Genomic DNA, 16,375 nt, shown 5'->3' with positions numbered 1-16,375 from the left:
TTTCTTTGCACCCCCCCACCCCCCTGCCATGGGAAGTGTGTGTTTGCAGGAGCTAATGGAGGAAGAAAATTTAATTGGCTAGTGCACATTTCTAGACATAATAGGCAAGAGCTTTTAGGGAGATTGGCTAGAAAGTGTGCTTGGGGGAAATTGCTATTTGTGCTTTCCAATGCTATACTTTTTCATTTGTGAAGAAATTCTTGATTTTGTACTATTCATTACGATAAATCAGATATAATGTGATACTTGGTGTAACTGGATAAACAGAAAAATATTAAGAAACCACTACATTGAATTATCTCCTTAGTGGGTCTATGAAATTTGAATTTATATATGAAAGGTCTTATCCCATGCAGAGGCTACTAGGTCACTAATTTCATGTGACTTTGTATTTTTAAATGAAATTCAAGGCTACATGGAGCCTTTGAAAATTATGACTTAGAGATTAAAAATCTATTTGAGCCAAACAATTTTAATATATATTGAAATCAGAACTTTTGTTTTTATTAAGATGCCAAAGTATACTATATGGATGGCAATTTCTGAATTATACCTTGATGGACTGAATTTTTGTACATCTTTCTTACTTTGTTGTACTAATCCAAAAGTGTTCGTGTAAGGTAAGGTGTGTCAAGGTGCCCCTACCCTTTGGTACATACAAAGCCTATTTCAGTGAATGGGAAACCAGCAATTCTGCTTGCCTTGCTTGGAAATCCAAATTGTCAGATTTGGGGAGTTTTCTGTTAGAGAACATTAGAAGTACTGATTAGCCTTAAAAAATTAAAACTCTCCTCCCAAAAAAGGAGTGCTAATTGGGTGAGGGTAGAGAGCATAATGGCAATACAAACAGACTGTCATGCCTGAGTCTCTGAGGTCTCAGGTTCAAGGCACCCCACACCCCCACCCCCACAGTAAGCCAGAGCTGAGCAGTGATCTAGTTTAAAAAAAAGAGGGGTGGGGAGATACTAATTCATACTAATTCCCTTCATCTCTTCATGAGCTAGTCCTGTATCTGAATCTGAAGAGTGAAAGTTATAAAAAAATCTCACTTAATTGGTCTGTGCATTTCATATAGTGTAGACTTGATCCATTTTACCAGAAATTTAATTTTAAGGATGATCCACTACCAAATAACGACGATAGCCACTTTGCATGTTTATATATGATTTTTCTTATATTGGTCCTTTTGGTTATAGACATGGTTGACTATTGTACAGTAAGTTACTATTCTTAATCTAAACAGGATGTAGTAAAACCAAGGAATATATAAAATCTAACCATACTTTTATTTTCTTCTTAGATTCAGAATCTGATAATTCAGATAACAACACAATCTTTGTGCAAGGACTTGGAGAGGGTGTGTCCACAGATCAAGTGGGGGAGTTCTTTAAACAAATAGGAATTATCAAGGTGAGTGAAATGTGTGATTTCTGTTAATTTTTTATTAACATATTCTGATTTAGATATGTAGATAACATAATAAGCCTATACTTCAATAAGGTTTGTCTATTAAAATTCCCTGATGCAGCTGGGTGGTGGTACCCTGCTTGAGTGCACATGTTACAGTGCACAAGGACCCAGGTTCAAGCTTCCGGCCACCACCTGCAGGGAGAAAGCTTCACAAGCAATGAAGCAGTGCTGCAGGTGTCTCTCTTTTCTCTCTCCCTGCCGTCCCCTTCCCTTTCAATTTCTATTTCTGTCCAATAAATAAATAAAATATTAAAAAAAATTCCCTGTTGCATGTGCTCACCTGTATGTTGACCTTTACTAAATTTGCTAAATAGGTGAAGATTTTATTTCTATTTATTCCCTTTTATTGCTCTTGGGGTTTTTTTTTCTTTATTATTGTAGTTATTGTTGTTATTGATGTTGTCGTCGTTGTTGGATAGGGCAGAGAGAAATTGAGAGAGGAGGGGAAGACAGAGGGGGAGAGAAATACAGACACCTGTAGACCTGCTTCATTGCTTGTGAAGCGACTCCTCTGTAGGTAGGCAGCTGGGGCTTGAACCAGGATCCTTACTCGGGTCCTTGCACTTTGTGCCACCTGGGCTTAACCTGTTGCACTATTGCCCGACTCCCTGAAGAATTTCTTATGTTTACTTTTCCACAGCGTTAGCTTTTTAGTTTTAGTGGTGTCAAAACAGATTCTACTGGGAGTCGGGAGGTAGTGCAGTAGGTTAAGCGCAGGGACCAGCAGTAAGGATCATGATTCTAGCCCCCGGCTCCCCACCTGCGGGGGAGTTGCTTCACAGGTGGTGAAGCAGGTCTGCAGGTGTCTTTCTCTCTCCCTTTCTGTTTTCCCCTTCTCTCTACATTTCTCTCTGTCCTAGCCAACAACGATGACATCAATTACAGCAATAATTACAACAATAAAAAAAAAACCAGATTCTACCTAAACTTGTGAGAGTCAAATGAGATTATGAGAATGTTTTATAGATTCTAAATGCAGACTCAAGATTTCACTAATGGCTTGTTTTGACATTCAGTGTCTGCTACATATTGGTCCAATATGTAATGCTTTATTTTTTTCTTTTTTAAATATTTATTCCCTTTTGTTGCCCTTGTTTTATTTTTGTAGTTATTATTGTTGCCATTGTTGGATAGGACAGAGAGAAATGGAGAGAGGAGGGGAAGATGGGGAGAGAAAGACAGACACCAGCAGACTTGCTTCACCGCTTGTGAAGCGATTCCCCTGCAGATGGGGGGCGGGGTCTTGAACCGCCAGTCCTTATGCCGATCCTTGTGCTTTGCGCAATGTGCACTTAAACTGCTCCTGTGCAATGCTTTATTTCATAATTTTCTTGTTGATTGTATACTGAAGTGTTTTGTGCACTATTTTGTGCATATACTTTTTCAACTCTTAATTGGAAGGCAGTATTTAGAGCAGTATTAGCAGATTGTAGTGTTTGCTTGTCATTGAATTATTCTTTTTCACTTTTTGGAGTCAGTTTTCTTATTTATTTATTTTACTTTAAGACAGAGACAGAAAAGCAGACAGAAAGGGAGAAGGAGACCACAGCACGCAAGCTCCCTTAGTGCAGTTGGGGGCTGGTCTTGAACCAGGGTAGTGCACATGACAAAGTGGTATACTATCCAAGTGAGTTTGCTGACCCACTAAAGTTTTTTTAATTTTATTTATTTAATAGGGCAGAGAAATTGATAGAGGCTGAGATGATCTCTTCGAGGAAGAGAGATACCTGTATCACTGCTTTACTTCCTACAGGTCTGCAGCTGAAGCTGGACCTTATGCATTATAACATGGACACCCAACCAAGCGCATCATCACCTGGCCCCCTAAAGTGTTTTTTTTTAAGATTTAAAAAAAATATTTATCCCCTTTTGTTGTTATTTTTGTTTTATTATTATAGTTGTTATTGATGTCATTGTTGTTGGATAGGACAGAGAGAAATAGAGAGAGGAGGGGAGAGAAGGACACCTGCAGACCTGCTTTACAGCCTTTGAAGCGACTCCCCTGAGGTGAGGAGCCAGGGTCTTGAACTGGGATCCTTGCGCTGGTCCTTGCGCTTTGTGCCACGTGTGTTTAACCTGCTGTGCTACCGCCTGACTCCTTGTTTTTTTTTTTTTTTAATACTGCCCTGTAGAATTAACTTAGGGTTTCACACATGAAATGCCATCAAGCAGCTACCTGGGTCCACTTCTTAACATTTTTTTATTTGGAAATTTAGCGGAGGTCTGTAGACACAAGAGAGAAAGGAGGGCAGAGTGTATGAGAAGGAAAGATAGAGAAAAAGAGATACACCACAGCATTGCTTTACCATCCGTGAAATTACCCTGGTGCCAACCATATTCCATGGTCCTTCCATGTGGTGTCAGGACTTGGACCCAGGGCCTCACACAAAATAAGGTGTATTGTCTACTGGGTGAACCTATCTCTGAGCCACACATTTTATTTTATTTTATTTGTTTTTTAATATTTATTTTCCTTTTTTGTTGCCCTTTTTTTTTCATTGTTGTGGTTATTATTATTGTTATTGATGTTGCTGAATAGGACAGAGAGAAATGAAGACGGGGGAGAGAAAGACACCTGCCACCTGCTTCACTGATTGTGAAGCGACACCCCCTGCATGTGGGGAGTCGGGAGCTTGACCCGGGATCCTTAGGCTGGTTCTTGTGCTTTACGCCACGTGTGCTTAACCTACTGTGCTACCGCCCGACTCCCCCCACCCCACATTTTATTTCTTAAAAGATTATTTATTTTGGGATCACCATACTGCTTGTATGGCTCAAGCTTGAGTCCTGGTGTCACATAGGATGAACTATGACAATAGAGGGAGATGTAGCGTTTCTCTGTTTCTGTCTCTGAATGAAAAAGTGGCCAGAGCACCAGTGAAATAGCTTATTTGGATATTAAGCTACTTTGCCATATGCAGCACCCAGGTTTAAGCCCAACCCCCACTGTATTGAAGAAAGCTTTGGTGCTGTGATAACTACTCTCTCTTTACCTATCTCTAAAGAAAGTTCAAGGTCCTGGTTACACACACACACACACACACACACACACACACACACACCCCTCCCTTATTTTATGAACGAGAAAGGGATACCAGAGATTTGTTATCTGTATGCCAGGGATTGAACCCTGGGTCTCATGCATTTAAGGAATGTGCTCTATACCTCCTCAGCCTTTGTGAATTCCTTTATTAAAAGAAATCTTTTATGACTCATGATCACTTTTTCTTAAAATACTAATGCCTTGTTTGTTCCTCAGACAAATAAGAAGACTGGAAAACCAATGATAAATTTGTATACAGACAAGGACACAGGGAAACCAAAAGGAGAGGCAACTGTGTCATTTGATGATCCTCCTTCAGCAAAGGCAGCCATTGACTGGTTTGATGGTATTTCATTTATATAATTTCATCACACAGTTTGGATAAATGTTTTCTAGTCTTGCAGTCAAAATAAGTTCTTGCAGGCTATTTATTTTCTGGAGGTGAAGAGATGTTGAGAGAGAAGAGAGAAAACATAGCACCACTCAGGTACTTCCATGTGTTTCAGAGGGCTTGAACTTGGGTTTTTGTGCATAGTAGTGTGAACTATCATTGCCTGGCCACTCTTCTGGGCTTTTAAAATGTGCTTCAAATAATACATCAACTCCATGCGTAGTTCTGTTTTTTTTAAGATTTATTTTATGAGACAGGCCAGAGCACCACTTCATTATGACATATATAGATTATGGGATTGAACATTGGGCTTCATGCTTTAAATTATATTTTATTTTAAAATATTTATTTGCCAATGAGAAAACCAGAGTATCACCCTGGCACATGTAATGTAAAGATTAAATTTGGGACCTCATGCCTGATAATCTAGTGCCTGTTTTTAGCTTTTTGCTTTTTTGTTTCTTAACCACTATACTGCTCAGGTCTGGTTTATGATAGAGCTGGGGATTAGTGCTTTATCCACTTCCCATTTGCAATTTCCCCCCCACTTTCATAGAAACATAGAGTTAGACACCAACCACACTACTGAAGCTTCCTTCTGTGTTGTGGTGGCTGAATTCCAGCCTGGGTTGTGCACATGACAAAGCAACACACTATCCAAGTGAGTTGTTTTGCTACCCCTCAGAGTATTTATTTTATATACTATATATACACATATATTTAAATGTTACTAGAGTACTGCTCAGCTGTGGCTTATGTCAGTATGGGGAATTGAACCTGGGGCCATACAGCCTCAGGCATTAGTCTTTTTACATAATCATTATGCTTCCCCCCCACCCTCGATTTTTAAAAAATATTTATTTTTATTATTTATTCCCTTTTGTTGCCCTTTCTTTTTGTTGTTGTTGTAGTTATTATTGATATTGTTGTTGTTGGATAGGACAGAGAGAAATAGAGAGAGGAGGGGAAGACAGAGATGGGGAGAGAAAGATAAACACCTGCAGACCTGCTTCACTGCTTGTGGAGCGACTCCCCTGCAGGTGGGGAGCCAGGGTCTTAAACTGGAATCCTTACGCTGGTCCTTGCGCTTTGCACCACCTGCGCTTAACCCACTGCGCTACTGCCTGTCTCCCTCGATTTTTTTTTTCTTTTTTTTTGCCTCCAGCTTTATTGTTGGAGGTCGGCACCACAAATTCACTGCTCCTGGAGGCCATTTTTTCTCCTTTTGTTTTATTGTTAATTATTGTTGTTACTGATGTCGTTGGATAGAACAGAGAGAAATGGAGAGAGGAGAGAAAGACACCTGCAGACCTGCTTTACCACCTGTGAAGCGACTCCCCTGCAGGTGAGGACCCAGGGGCTCAAACCAGGATCCTTGCACTGGTCCTTGCGCTTTCTGCCATGTGCAATTAGATTTTTTTTTTTAAAAGATTTTTAAAAATATTTATTCCCTTTTGTTTCCCTTGTTTTATTGTTGTAGTTACTATTGATACCGTTGTTGTATAGGACAGAGAAGAATGTGGAGAGAGGAGGGGAAGACAGAAAGGGGGAGAGAAAGATAGACACCTGCAGACCTTCTTCACCACTTGTGAAGCGACTCCCCTGCAGGTGGGGAGCCGGGGGCTTGAGTTGGCATCCTTAATGCCGGTCCTTGCGCTTTGCGCCAACTGCGCTTAACCTGTTGCACTACCACCCAACTCCCATGTACTTATTTTTTATTTACTGGATAGAGAGGGGGAGATATTGAGGAAGGGACAGAGAGAGACACCTGTACTCCTCCTTTATCACTTGAGAAGCTTTCTTCCTTCACATTGTGACTGGAGGCTTGATCCTGGGTCCTTGTGCATAGGAACATGTGCTCAACCAGGTGTGCTACTACTGCTCAGCTCCTAGGTCCACATTATTTCTTTTTTTAAAAAAATTATTTTTATTATTTCATAGAGACAGAGAAATTGAGAGGGGAGTGAGAGAAAGGGAAAGGACAGAGACATCTGCATCCCTGCTTCACCACTTGTGAAGTTTTCTTCTTGAAGGTGGGAGCCAGGGGCTTGAACCCAGGTCCTTACATACTGTAATGTGTGTGCTTAACCTGGTGCACCACTGCCTGACCCCTCACATCATTTCTTTAAACTCCTGAAAATATAACAACTGAGTTGGTAATGCTTGTATTTTAAATGTTTAAATATGACATTGTATGGCCCAGGAGGTGGCACAGTGGATGAAGCAGTGGACTTTCAAGCATGAGCTCCCAAGTTCAATCCCCAGCAGTACTTGTGCCAGAGTGATGCTCTGGTGTCTGTCTCTTTCTCATTAAACAAATAAGTAGACCTATAGTAAAACCCACATGATATCGCCAAACTGAGGAGGTGATTTAGAAGAACAGCATGTGCCTTATATGCATGAGGTTCTCTGTATAATCCCTGGCACCACATGAAAGCAACAAAGAGGGAGTCGGGCAGTAGCGCAGCAGGTTAAGCCCACGTGGTACAAAGTGCAAGGACGAGCATAAGGATCCCGGTTCCAGTCCCCGGCTCCCTACCTGCAGGGGAGTCGCTTCACAAGCGGTGAAGCAGGTCTGCAAGTGTCTATCTTTCTCTCCCCCTCTCTGTCTTCACCTCCTCTCTCCACTTTTCTCTGTCCTATCTAACAATGATGATGACATCAATAACAACAATTAGAACTACAGAAACAATAAAAAACAACTAAGGCAACAAAAGGGAGTATATTTATGAAAGCAACAAAGATAAAACAGATGGAACTCCATGGATGGTGGAGCATCCTCTACTCTTTCTTTCGTCTTTGTCACGAAAACAAAAGTTGAGTCAGGGAGATAGTAACTCAATTGTAGAATGCATACTTTGCAAGTATGAGACCCTGGGTTTACTCACCAGCACCACTGGTGATATAAAATTGGACCATAGAGGAGGTAGCTTACTAGCTTCATCTGCTTCACCACTTGTGAAGCGACTCCCATACAGGTGGTGAGACAGGGACTTGAACCGGGATCCTTATGCCAGTCCTTGAGCTTTGCACCACCTGTACTTAACCTGCTGTGCTACCGCCCAACTCCCGACTTTTTTTTTAAACAGTTAAAAATGATCACTGGACTGGGCAATTGCATACCCACATGTCAGTGTACAGGGACCTGAGTTCAAGTGCCCGGTCTCCACCTGCAGAAGGAAAGCTTCATATGTGCTGTAGCAGTGCTGCAGGTGTCTATGTCCCCCTTCCTTCTCAATTTCTCTGTCTATCCAATAGATAAAACTAAAGTTAAAAGGACCAAAAAAGCCTTGGGAGGTGTGAAACTCAAGGACTGGCTCAAAGATCCCAGTTCAAGCCCTCGTCTCCCCATCTGTAGGGGGGTCACTTCGAAGGTGGTGAATCAGGTCTTCTTCTCCCTCTTTCCCCCTCTCTGTCTTCTCCTTCTCTCTCGATTTCTCTCTGCCCTATCCAACAACAACGGCAGCAACAAGAACAATGGAAAAAAAGAGATGGTCACCAGGAGCAGTGGATTCGTGGTATAGGCACTGAGCTTCATCGATAATGGGAACAAAAAAAAAATTACTGAAGTCATTTAAAACATTAAATCATTAAATACACTGGTTTACTCTATTACTAATAGAGTCTAATGCTTTATCCACTGGGCCACCTGTTGGATCACTCTTATGTAATTTTTTTTAAATGTAAAGCTGAGAGTGAACTTACAGCTCTGCAATCACATTATCATCAAACATGCATCTTTGTTTTCCAAAAACTTATTTTTAACCAGAGTACTACTCAACTCTGGTTTATGGTGATGTGGGAGATTGAACCTCTGGCACACACACACAAAAATTTTTTTTCTTTTTGCCTCCAGGGTTATTGCTGGAGCTCAGTGCCTGCACCAATTCACTGCGCCCCCCCCCCCTTTTGTTGCCCTTGTTGATTGATAGTTGTTGTGGTTATTATTGTTATTGATGTCATTTTGGATTGGACAGAAATGGAGAGGGGAGGGGAAGACAGAGGGGGAAAGAAAGATAGACACCTGCAGATCTGCTTCACCGCCTGTGAAGCGACTCTCCTGCTGGAGGGGATCCGGGGGGCTCGAACCAAGATTCTTACACAGGTCCTTGTGCTTTGCACCATTTGCACTTAACCCGCTGCGCTACTGCCCACCCTCTAAAAAACTTTTTAAAATAGATTTTATTTATTTTAATGAGAGATACAGAGAAAGGGAGAGGGAAAGACAGAGAAAGAGAGAGTGGGAGAGAGAGAGAGACTGACCAACCAGAGCACTGCTCAGCTGTAACTTTTGTCGGTGCTGGGGACTGAATCTGAGATCTTCGAGCCTCAGGCATGAAAGTCTCTTTGCATAACCATTATGCTGTCTCCCCAGCCTCAAAAATCTTTTTACATAAGCATTATATTATCTTCCTCTGCCCTGTCTTCCAAAATCTAATAGCATGTTTTTCTTTGAAAATGTAATTGTGATACCCTGTCTGTCTAGAGCCCTGTTATTAGATGTGCTAGAGAGGTGCTCTGGTTCTCTTCCCTCTCATAAATAAATAAATAAATAAATATTTAAAGTAAATGATACATGAGTTGCTTCCTAGGTCAAAGTACTTGCTCATTTTGCCACCTTCAGTAATTAGGACTCTGCCAGGGTCCTGGATTTATAGCTATCAGGGGACAGTTCCCTTCCTCCCTTCCTCCCTCCCTCCCTCCCTTCCTTCCTTCCTTCCTTCCTTCCTTCCTTCCTTCCTTCCTTCCTTCCTTCCTTCCTTCCTTCCTCCAGAGCACTGCTCACCTGTGGCTTATGGTGGTGTGGGGGATTTAACCTGGGACTTCAGAACTTCAGGCATGAGAGCCTCTTTGCATAACCATTATGCTGTCTCCCCCACCTGCTGCATTTATAGCTTTTATATCTTACTTTTTTAGATAGAAAGAGGGAACGAAATCATAGAACTGGGAGTCGGACGGTAGTGCAGCTGGTTAAGTGCAGGTGGCACAAAATGCAAGGACCGGCATAAGGATCCCGGTTCAAGCCCCCGTCTTCCCACCTGCAGGGGAGTTGCTTCGCAAGCGGTGAAGCAGATCTGCAGGTGTCTTATCTTTCTCTCCTCTCTCTGTCTTCCCCTCCTCTCTCCATTTCTCTCTGTTCTATCCAACAACGACATCAGTAACAACAACAAGGGCAACAAAAGGGAATAAATAAATATTAAAAAAAAGAAAAAAAAAATCACAGAACTGAAGTTCCCTTCAATGCAGGGGGACCATACTCGAATCTGGGTTGCACACATGACAAAGCAGCACACTAAGTGAACTATTTTGCTGGCCTATTTCTAACTGTTGGTTCTTAGACATCTTTTTAGAGGATTTATTGATTGATGACAATGATACCAGGGAATAAGTTTGTGATCTCATACTTGCAAGTCTAGTATACTAGCCACTGTACCACCTTCCAGGCCTCTGTACACATTGTTTTCTATTAGTGATTTAATATTGATTTACAAAATTATAAAATAATGGGTATAAATTCACACCTTTCCTACCACTGGAGTTCTGTGTCCCCATTCCCTCCTATGGAAACTGCATTAGTTCTCCCAAGATCACAGATATAAGTTGACTATTATTTCTGTATCTGTCTGTCTATATCTATCTGTACATCTATACACATGTATTTGCCCATTTTTTTCCCTGTGGTCCTGCCTTCTTATCCTTTCTAAATCACACCTACTACTTCTTACTCCCCCCCCCCCTTTTTCCGGGTCCTGATATAATTGGAGTTCAGAGCCCTTTGGTCATCTTCCCCTAATATTTACCCCTGTGGGAGTATGAACCAAATTCTTTTTTTTTTTTATATTCCCTTTTGTTGCCCTTGTTATTTTATTATTGTAGTTATTATTGTTGTCATCGTTGTTGGATAGGACAGAGAGAAGTGGGGAGAGGAGGGGAAAACAAAGAGGGGGAGAGAAAGATAGACACCTGCAGACCTGCTTTACCACTTGTGAAGTGACTTCCCTGCAGGTGGGGAGCCAGGAGCTCAAACTGGGATCCTTATGCTGGCCCTTGTGCTTTGTGCCACCTGCGCTCAACCCACTGAACTAACCCGATTTCCCTGGACCAAAATTCTTTATAGGGTGCAGAAGGTGGTATGTCTGGCTTCCGTAATTGCTTCTACACTGGACATGGGCATTGGCAGGTCAATCCATACTCACAGTCTGTTTCTGTACACATTAATTTTAAAGATGCTATTTGTTGCGGCCAGGTGGTTGCCACAACTAGTTGAGCGTACATGTTATAATGCGCAAAGACCCAGGTTTTAGCCCCAGGTCCCCACACTTGCAGGGGAAAGCTTTGCAAGTGATGAAGCATTGTTGTGTCTCTCTCTCTCTCATCCCTTCCCTCTTGATTTCTGTCTGTCTCTATCCAATAAATAAATAAAGATAATTAAAAAAAGATAACTCTGCTTATAACAAAAATTTCAAAAAGTTTCAAGAGTAAAAAATACAAAACCTTTTTTTATAAAAATTTTATTTTATTATCTTTATTTATTTATTGGATAGACACAGCCAGAAATTGAGAGGGAAGCGCATGCTAGAGAGGGACAAAGACAGATACCTGCAACCCTGCTTCACCACTAGTGAAGCTTCCCCCCAAGTGGGGACCGGAGGCTTGAATGTGGGTCCTTCTGCTTTGTAACGTATGCTCAACCAGGTGAGCCACCACCCAGCCCCCAAAACCTTTTTTCTATCTTTGTTTGTTTCATGAAAAAGAGGCAGAGACCACAGCACTTCTCTCACATGTAGGGTGTGGAAATCAAATCTGAGATCTCAGGTTTGCAAAGCCTGTGCCACTATCCACTGAGATATTTTTCTGACCATTTTCCATCTCTCACCCTCAGTGATCTTGCTAAACACAGAATTTTGTATACAGATGTTTGTGTGTATATATAGGTATGTATGTACACATACAACATGTGCTCTCTTCCTTTAAAGAAAAAAAAAAAAAGAACTGGTGTCCTTTTTTTTCATGTAAAAATGTTATTATTTTTTTTTCCTTAGTAAGAAGTGACTGACCTCCATTGAAAGTTGTTCAGTTGATTTTTATGTTTAGATGTATGTATAGTTACTTAAGCTCTTTGGAATATGAATTTCTTTTTTTATGTATTTTTTTTTCCCCTTTTGTTGCCTTTGTTTTTATTGTTGCTGTTGCTGGATAGGACAGAGTAAAATGGAGAGAGGAGGGGAAGACAGAGAGGGGGAGAGAAAGATAGACACCTGCAGACTTGCTTTACCGCCTGTGAAGTGACTCCCCTGCAGGTGGGGAGCCGGGGGCTCGAACTGGGATCCTTACGCTGGTCCTTGCGCTTTGTGCCAGGTGCGCTTCACCGCTGTGTTACTGCCTGACTCCCTGGAGTATGAATTTTTATAAGAATATGTCAGTTATATCTCTGAAACTAAAATTTCCAACAGTTATATTTTTGCTGAGATGTGAAGTAGTTTCTCTTCCCCCTCCTTAGGGAAAGAATTCCATGGTAACATCATTAAAGTGTCCTTTGCCACGAGAAGACCTGAATTCATGAGAGGAGGTGGAAGTGGAGGTGGGCGTCGAGGTAAGGTTACTTGGTATTAACAAGTCTGGGTAATTATACAGTGGGTTTAAATTTGAGTTTTTGTTCTGTCTCTGTTGTTTAAATGCGTTACTCTGTCCCTTGACCTCTTAAATCTTTTTTTTTTTAATACTTATTTTAATGAGAAGTAGATATGGAGAGATATCAGAGGTTGGGCTTATGGTGCTGAGGATTGAACTTCAGAGCTCAAAGTCTCAGACATGAAAATCTTTTGCACAACCATTATATTGTCTCTCCAGGCCTACCCCTAAGTCTTCTACAAATGAGGGTGGTACTGAATTGAATAGGAGACTAGGTATGTAACATATTATAGTAGCTATGGAAAAAGGTCCTAGGAATCTCTTTGGAATACTTGCTTTATATCTGCTTGTTGTTCACTTGGTAATAAAGAGGTAATTGTTTAAGATAAAGTAATTAGCTGACCAGTTTATAAGTTCCCTAATAATGTTACTGCCAATTTATTCTATTGTTTAATTTTAAAATGTGAAACTTGTCTTCTCAGTTTCTCAAATCTCAGAAGATGTTACAGAAATTAAACTTTGAATTTTGTTCCATTTTATTGTGTGTCTTGAATCTCTTTCCACATTTCTTGCATTTACTATATTACCCCAAATCACACAGTCCTACCATAACAGGCTTAATTTGGGGGACTGTCCAGTTATTTGTGGTGTGTTCTTTCCTCTTATGTGTTTCCTCTACTTTGTTAATAGCTGCTACTTGTTTTTCTTATCTTTCTTACAGGCCGTGGAGGATATAGAGGGCGGGGAGGCTTTCAGGGAAGAGGTGGAGACCCCAAAAGTGGAGACTGGGTTTGCCCTAACCCGTAAGTATCCATACTTTGGTGGGAGTAGGAGTTGGGGTTGGAATTGAAAGATTCAGGAAGGCATTTTACATTCATTAAAAACTATTGAAGAGTCTTTTATTTTCCTCTTCACTCAGATCCTGTGGAAATATGAATTTTGCACGAAGGAATTCCTGCAACCAGTGCAATGAGCCCAGACCAGAGGACTCTCGTCCCTCAGGAGGAGGTAGGTTAGCATCTACAAGGTCCTTATCTGTGACTAGCATTAAGAATACTTTATATTATTCTCTTAACCTGATTGATTTGCATTTCTACCTTGCAGATTTCCGGGGAAGAGGCTACGGTGGAGAGAGGGGCTACAGAGGTCGTGGGGGCAGAGGAGGAGATCGAGGAGGCTATGGTGGAGACAGAAGTGGGAGTGGCTATGGTGGAGACAGAAGTGGTGGTGGTGGCTATGGGGGAGATAGAGGTGGGGGTGGTTATGGTGGGGATAGAAGTGGGGGTGGCTATGGTGGGGACAGAGGAGGCGGCTATGGAGGAGACCGAGGAGGCTATGGAGGAGACCGAGGAGGCTATGGAGGGGACCGAGGAGGCTATGGAGGGGACCGAGGAGGCTATGGAGGCGACAGAAGTGGGGGTGGCTATGGAGGAGATCGTGGTAGCGGATATGGTGGAGACCGAAGTGGAGGCTACGGGGGAGACAGGAGTGGTGGCTATGGAGGAGACCGAGGTGGGGGCTATGGAGGAGACCGAGGTGGCTATGGAGGCAAAATGGGAGGAAGGTGAGTGTTAGAATATATTTGTTAACTTACTACCTCACTGCTTTTAAATTTTAGGGTCTGAACCCTTTTTATTACATTTTCCTTATTCAAGTTCAGTTTTGAACTTGAACACCCTATTGATGTATGGAGATTTAATTTCCTGCATAGTGTTTGCTAAAATGCATTTTGCTTTGGAAAGTCTTATATATACATCCTTATTATTTGAATGTATGCTTGTGTAATATTTTGAAACTATAAATCGGGTGTTCTTGATCAAAGTGAGAAGAGGGCATACCTTTCATATAGATGCTCTTTTTTTAAATCACATATACTGTCTTACACTTGTCTTTCTGGAAATTTTGCTAGTGTCGTTTTCAGATGACAATCACTGGTTATAGTTAGGGTGAGCATGTGCTACACATATGAATGGTGTAGAGGTGGAAAAATTGAATAACCAGTAGTGTAAAATTATTGTATTAAAAAGCTGTGTGCCAGAAGCAATTTAGAGCACAGAATTAGTATATCATGTGACTGAGAGCAGTTTAGAAACAGACTAATTGAGTTTAAATTCTAGTTCTATTACTTACTGACCATGTGACCTTAAGCAAGTTACTTAACCTTTTGGAATATCAGTATTTTCCTCTGTAAAATGGGGCTAACAGTAACTTCCTTTGTGGTCTTGTGTTAGATTGTATAATTATACTTGGCCCATAGTAAATGTTGCATACTTGTTAGCTATTAGTGACTCCTATCTATTATTATTGTGTAGCAAATCCTTTGAAAATATCTTTAAACCTTGATCAACATCATGCAGTAGGTATATTTGCCATTTTACAGAGGAAGAAGTATTTAGTGACTTTTCCAGGGTCACATATCTAGAACTCATAAGTGAGTTCTTATTCCACTATGCCATTCTTCTATTTATGCTGGAATTTGCACTATCTGTGACCTCTTGAAATATCATAGTGGACTGGAGTTCTTATTGTAGGCTTAAATTTTTAAGAGAGTGGTAATAGCTTTTAGGAACTTTGTGGATCTTAAAAACTGGTAAACTAGACTTGTAATAAGCACATCCGAGGAGAAGTAAATTAGGCATTGTGTCATCTTTATAGAAATTGTCGAGCTGTTGCCTCTGATTACCCTGAAGAAGTGTTTGATGCTCCCCCTTGATAGAAAATTAGAATTTAGACTGGCTCTTTATTTTTTATTTCTAGAAACGACTACAGAAATGATCAGCGCAACCGACCATACTGATGACTGTTTTGAATGTTCCTTTGTCTCTGACATGATCCTTAGTGAAATTGCCAGAGTTTTGCCTGCTGCTTTCCTCGTGGCCTCTTCTTGGGTAGTGAAATTAAGTGACATTTGGATTTTTATTTGGGAGGGAGGGGTGGGACAGTTTTCCTTCTTAGATGTCCACTGAAATTTCCTCCTAGTTTCCCTTCTTCTTTCCAACCCTTGAAGCTAAGTGCGTTGTAAAATATTGCCAAAATGGAAAAGTGTTTTGTAATACTGCAATAAAGACTGATTGTTTTGTGGACTTTTGTACATTAGTGCATTGTTCTGTTACACTCAGGACTAAGTTATAGCAGAATCTAACCATAAAGGATTAGGATAGGGACTGGGAGGTGGTGTGCCTGGTTGAGTGCACATGTTATAGTGTGCAAGAACCTGGGTTCGAGTCTCCGGTCCCCTCCTGCAGAGGGAAAGCTTCCCAAGTGGTGGTTAGGCTGCAGGTATCTCTCTCTCTCTCTCTCTCTCTCTCACTTTCTTTACCCATTTCCCTCTCAATTTCTGGCTGTCTCTATCCATAAATAAAGATAATTTTTTAAAAAAGAATTAGGATATTAATTTCACTTCATTAAATTAAAATGTTCCTTTTTTTTTTTTGCCTCTAGGGTTATTACTGGGGCTCAGTCCTGGCACTATGAATCCACTGCTCCTGGTGGCCATTTTTGCCATTTTATTGGATTGGACAGAGAAATTGAGAGAGGAGGAGAGAAAGATAAGACATCTGCAGACCTGTTTCATTGCTTGTGAAGTGTGCTTCTCCCCCCCCCCCCCCCCCGGCAGGTGGGGAGTCAGGGGCTTGAACCCAGATCCTTGCATCCTTGCATGGTTCCTTGTGCTTAGTACTATGTGCACTTAATCAGGTGCACCATGGCCCAGCCCCCTGAAATGTTATTTATACTGTTTAGAATAGCACTTTTCAGGAATGACTGAATGCCAGAATCACCTAAAGAGATCGTCAAAATTATATAGACTTCTAGGCTTCACCCAAAATCTAGTTTACTAC

General features: G+C 41.2%; 1 protein-coding gene across 2 annotated transcripts in view; it reads left to right on the top strand.

The window, feature by feature from the left end:
- Positions 1-15,619, top strand: part of TAF15 (TATA-box binding protein associated factor 15) — a 46,984-nt gene extending 31,365 nt beyond the window's left edge. For both annotated transcript variants that reach the window (XM_060203940.1, XM_007516985.3), the window contains exons 10-16: positions 1,301-1,410; positions 4,730-4,859; positions 12,406-12,498; positions 13,258-13,339; positions 13,456-13,544; positions 13,641-14,100; positions 15,294-15,619. In XM_060203940.1, the coding sequence (XP_060059923.1) occupies positions 1,301-1,410; positions 4,730-4,859; positions 12,406-12,498; positions 13,258-13,339; positions 13,456-13,544; positions 13,641-14,100; positions 15,294-15,333 (1,004 nt within the window). In that variant the 3' untranslated portion in view covers positions 15,334-15,619. The remainder of the gene's footprint in view (positions 1-1,300; positions 1,411-4,729; positions 4,860-12,405; positions 12,499-13,257; positions 13,340-13,455; positions 13,545-13,640; positions 14,101-15,293) is intronic.
- Positions 15,620-16,375: the final 756 nt, after the last annotated feature.

The sequence above is a fragment of the Erinaceus europaeus genome, chromosome 12, assembly GCF_950295315.1.
Source record: "Erinaceus europaeus chromosome 12, mEriEur2.1, whole genome shotgun sequence".
NCBI lineage: Eukaryota > Metazoa > Chordata > Mammalia > Eulipotyphla > Erinaceidae > Erinaceus > Erinaceus europaeus.
Note: the sequence above shows the minus strand (reverse complement) of the source record. Positions and strands in the feature narration are given on the sequence as shown.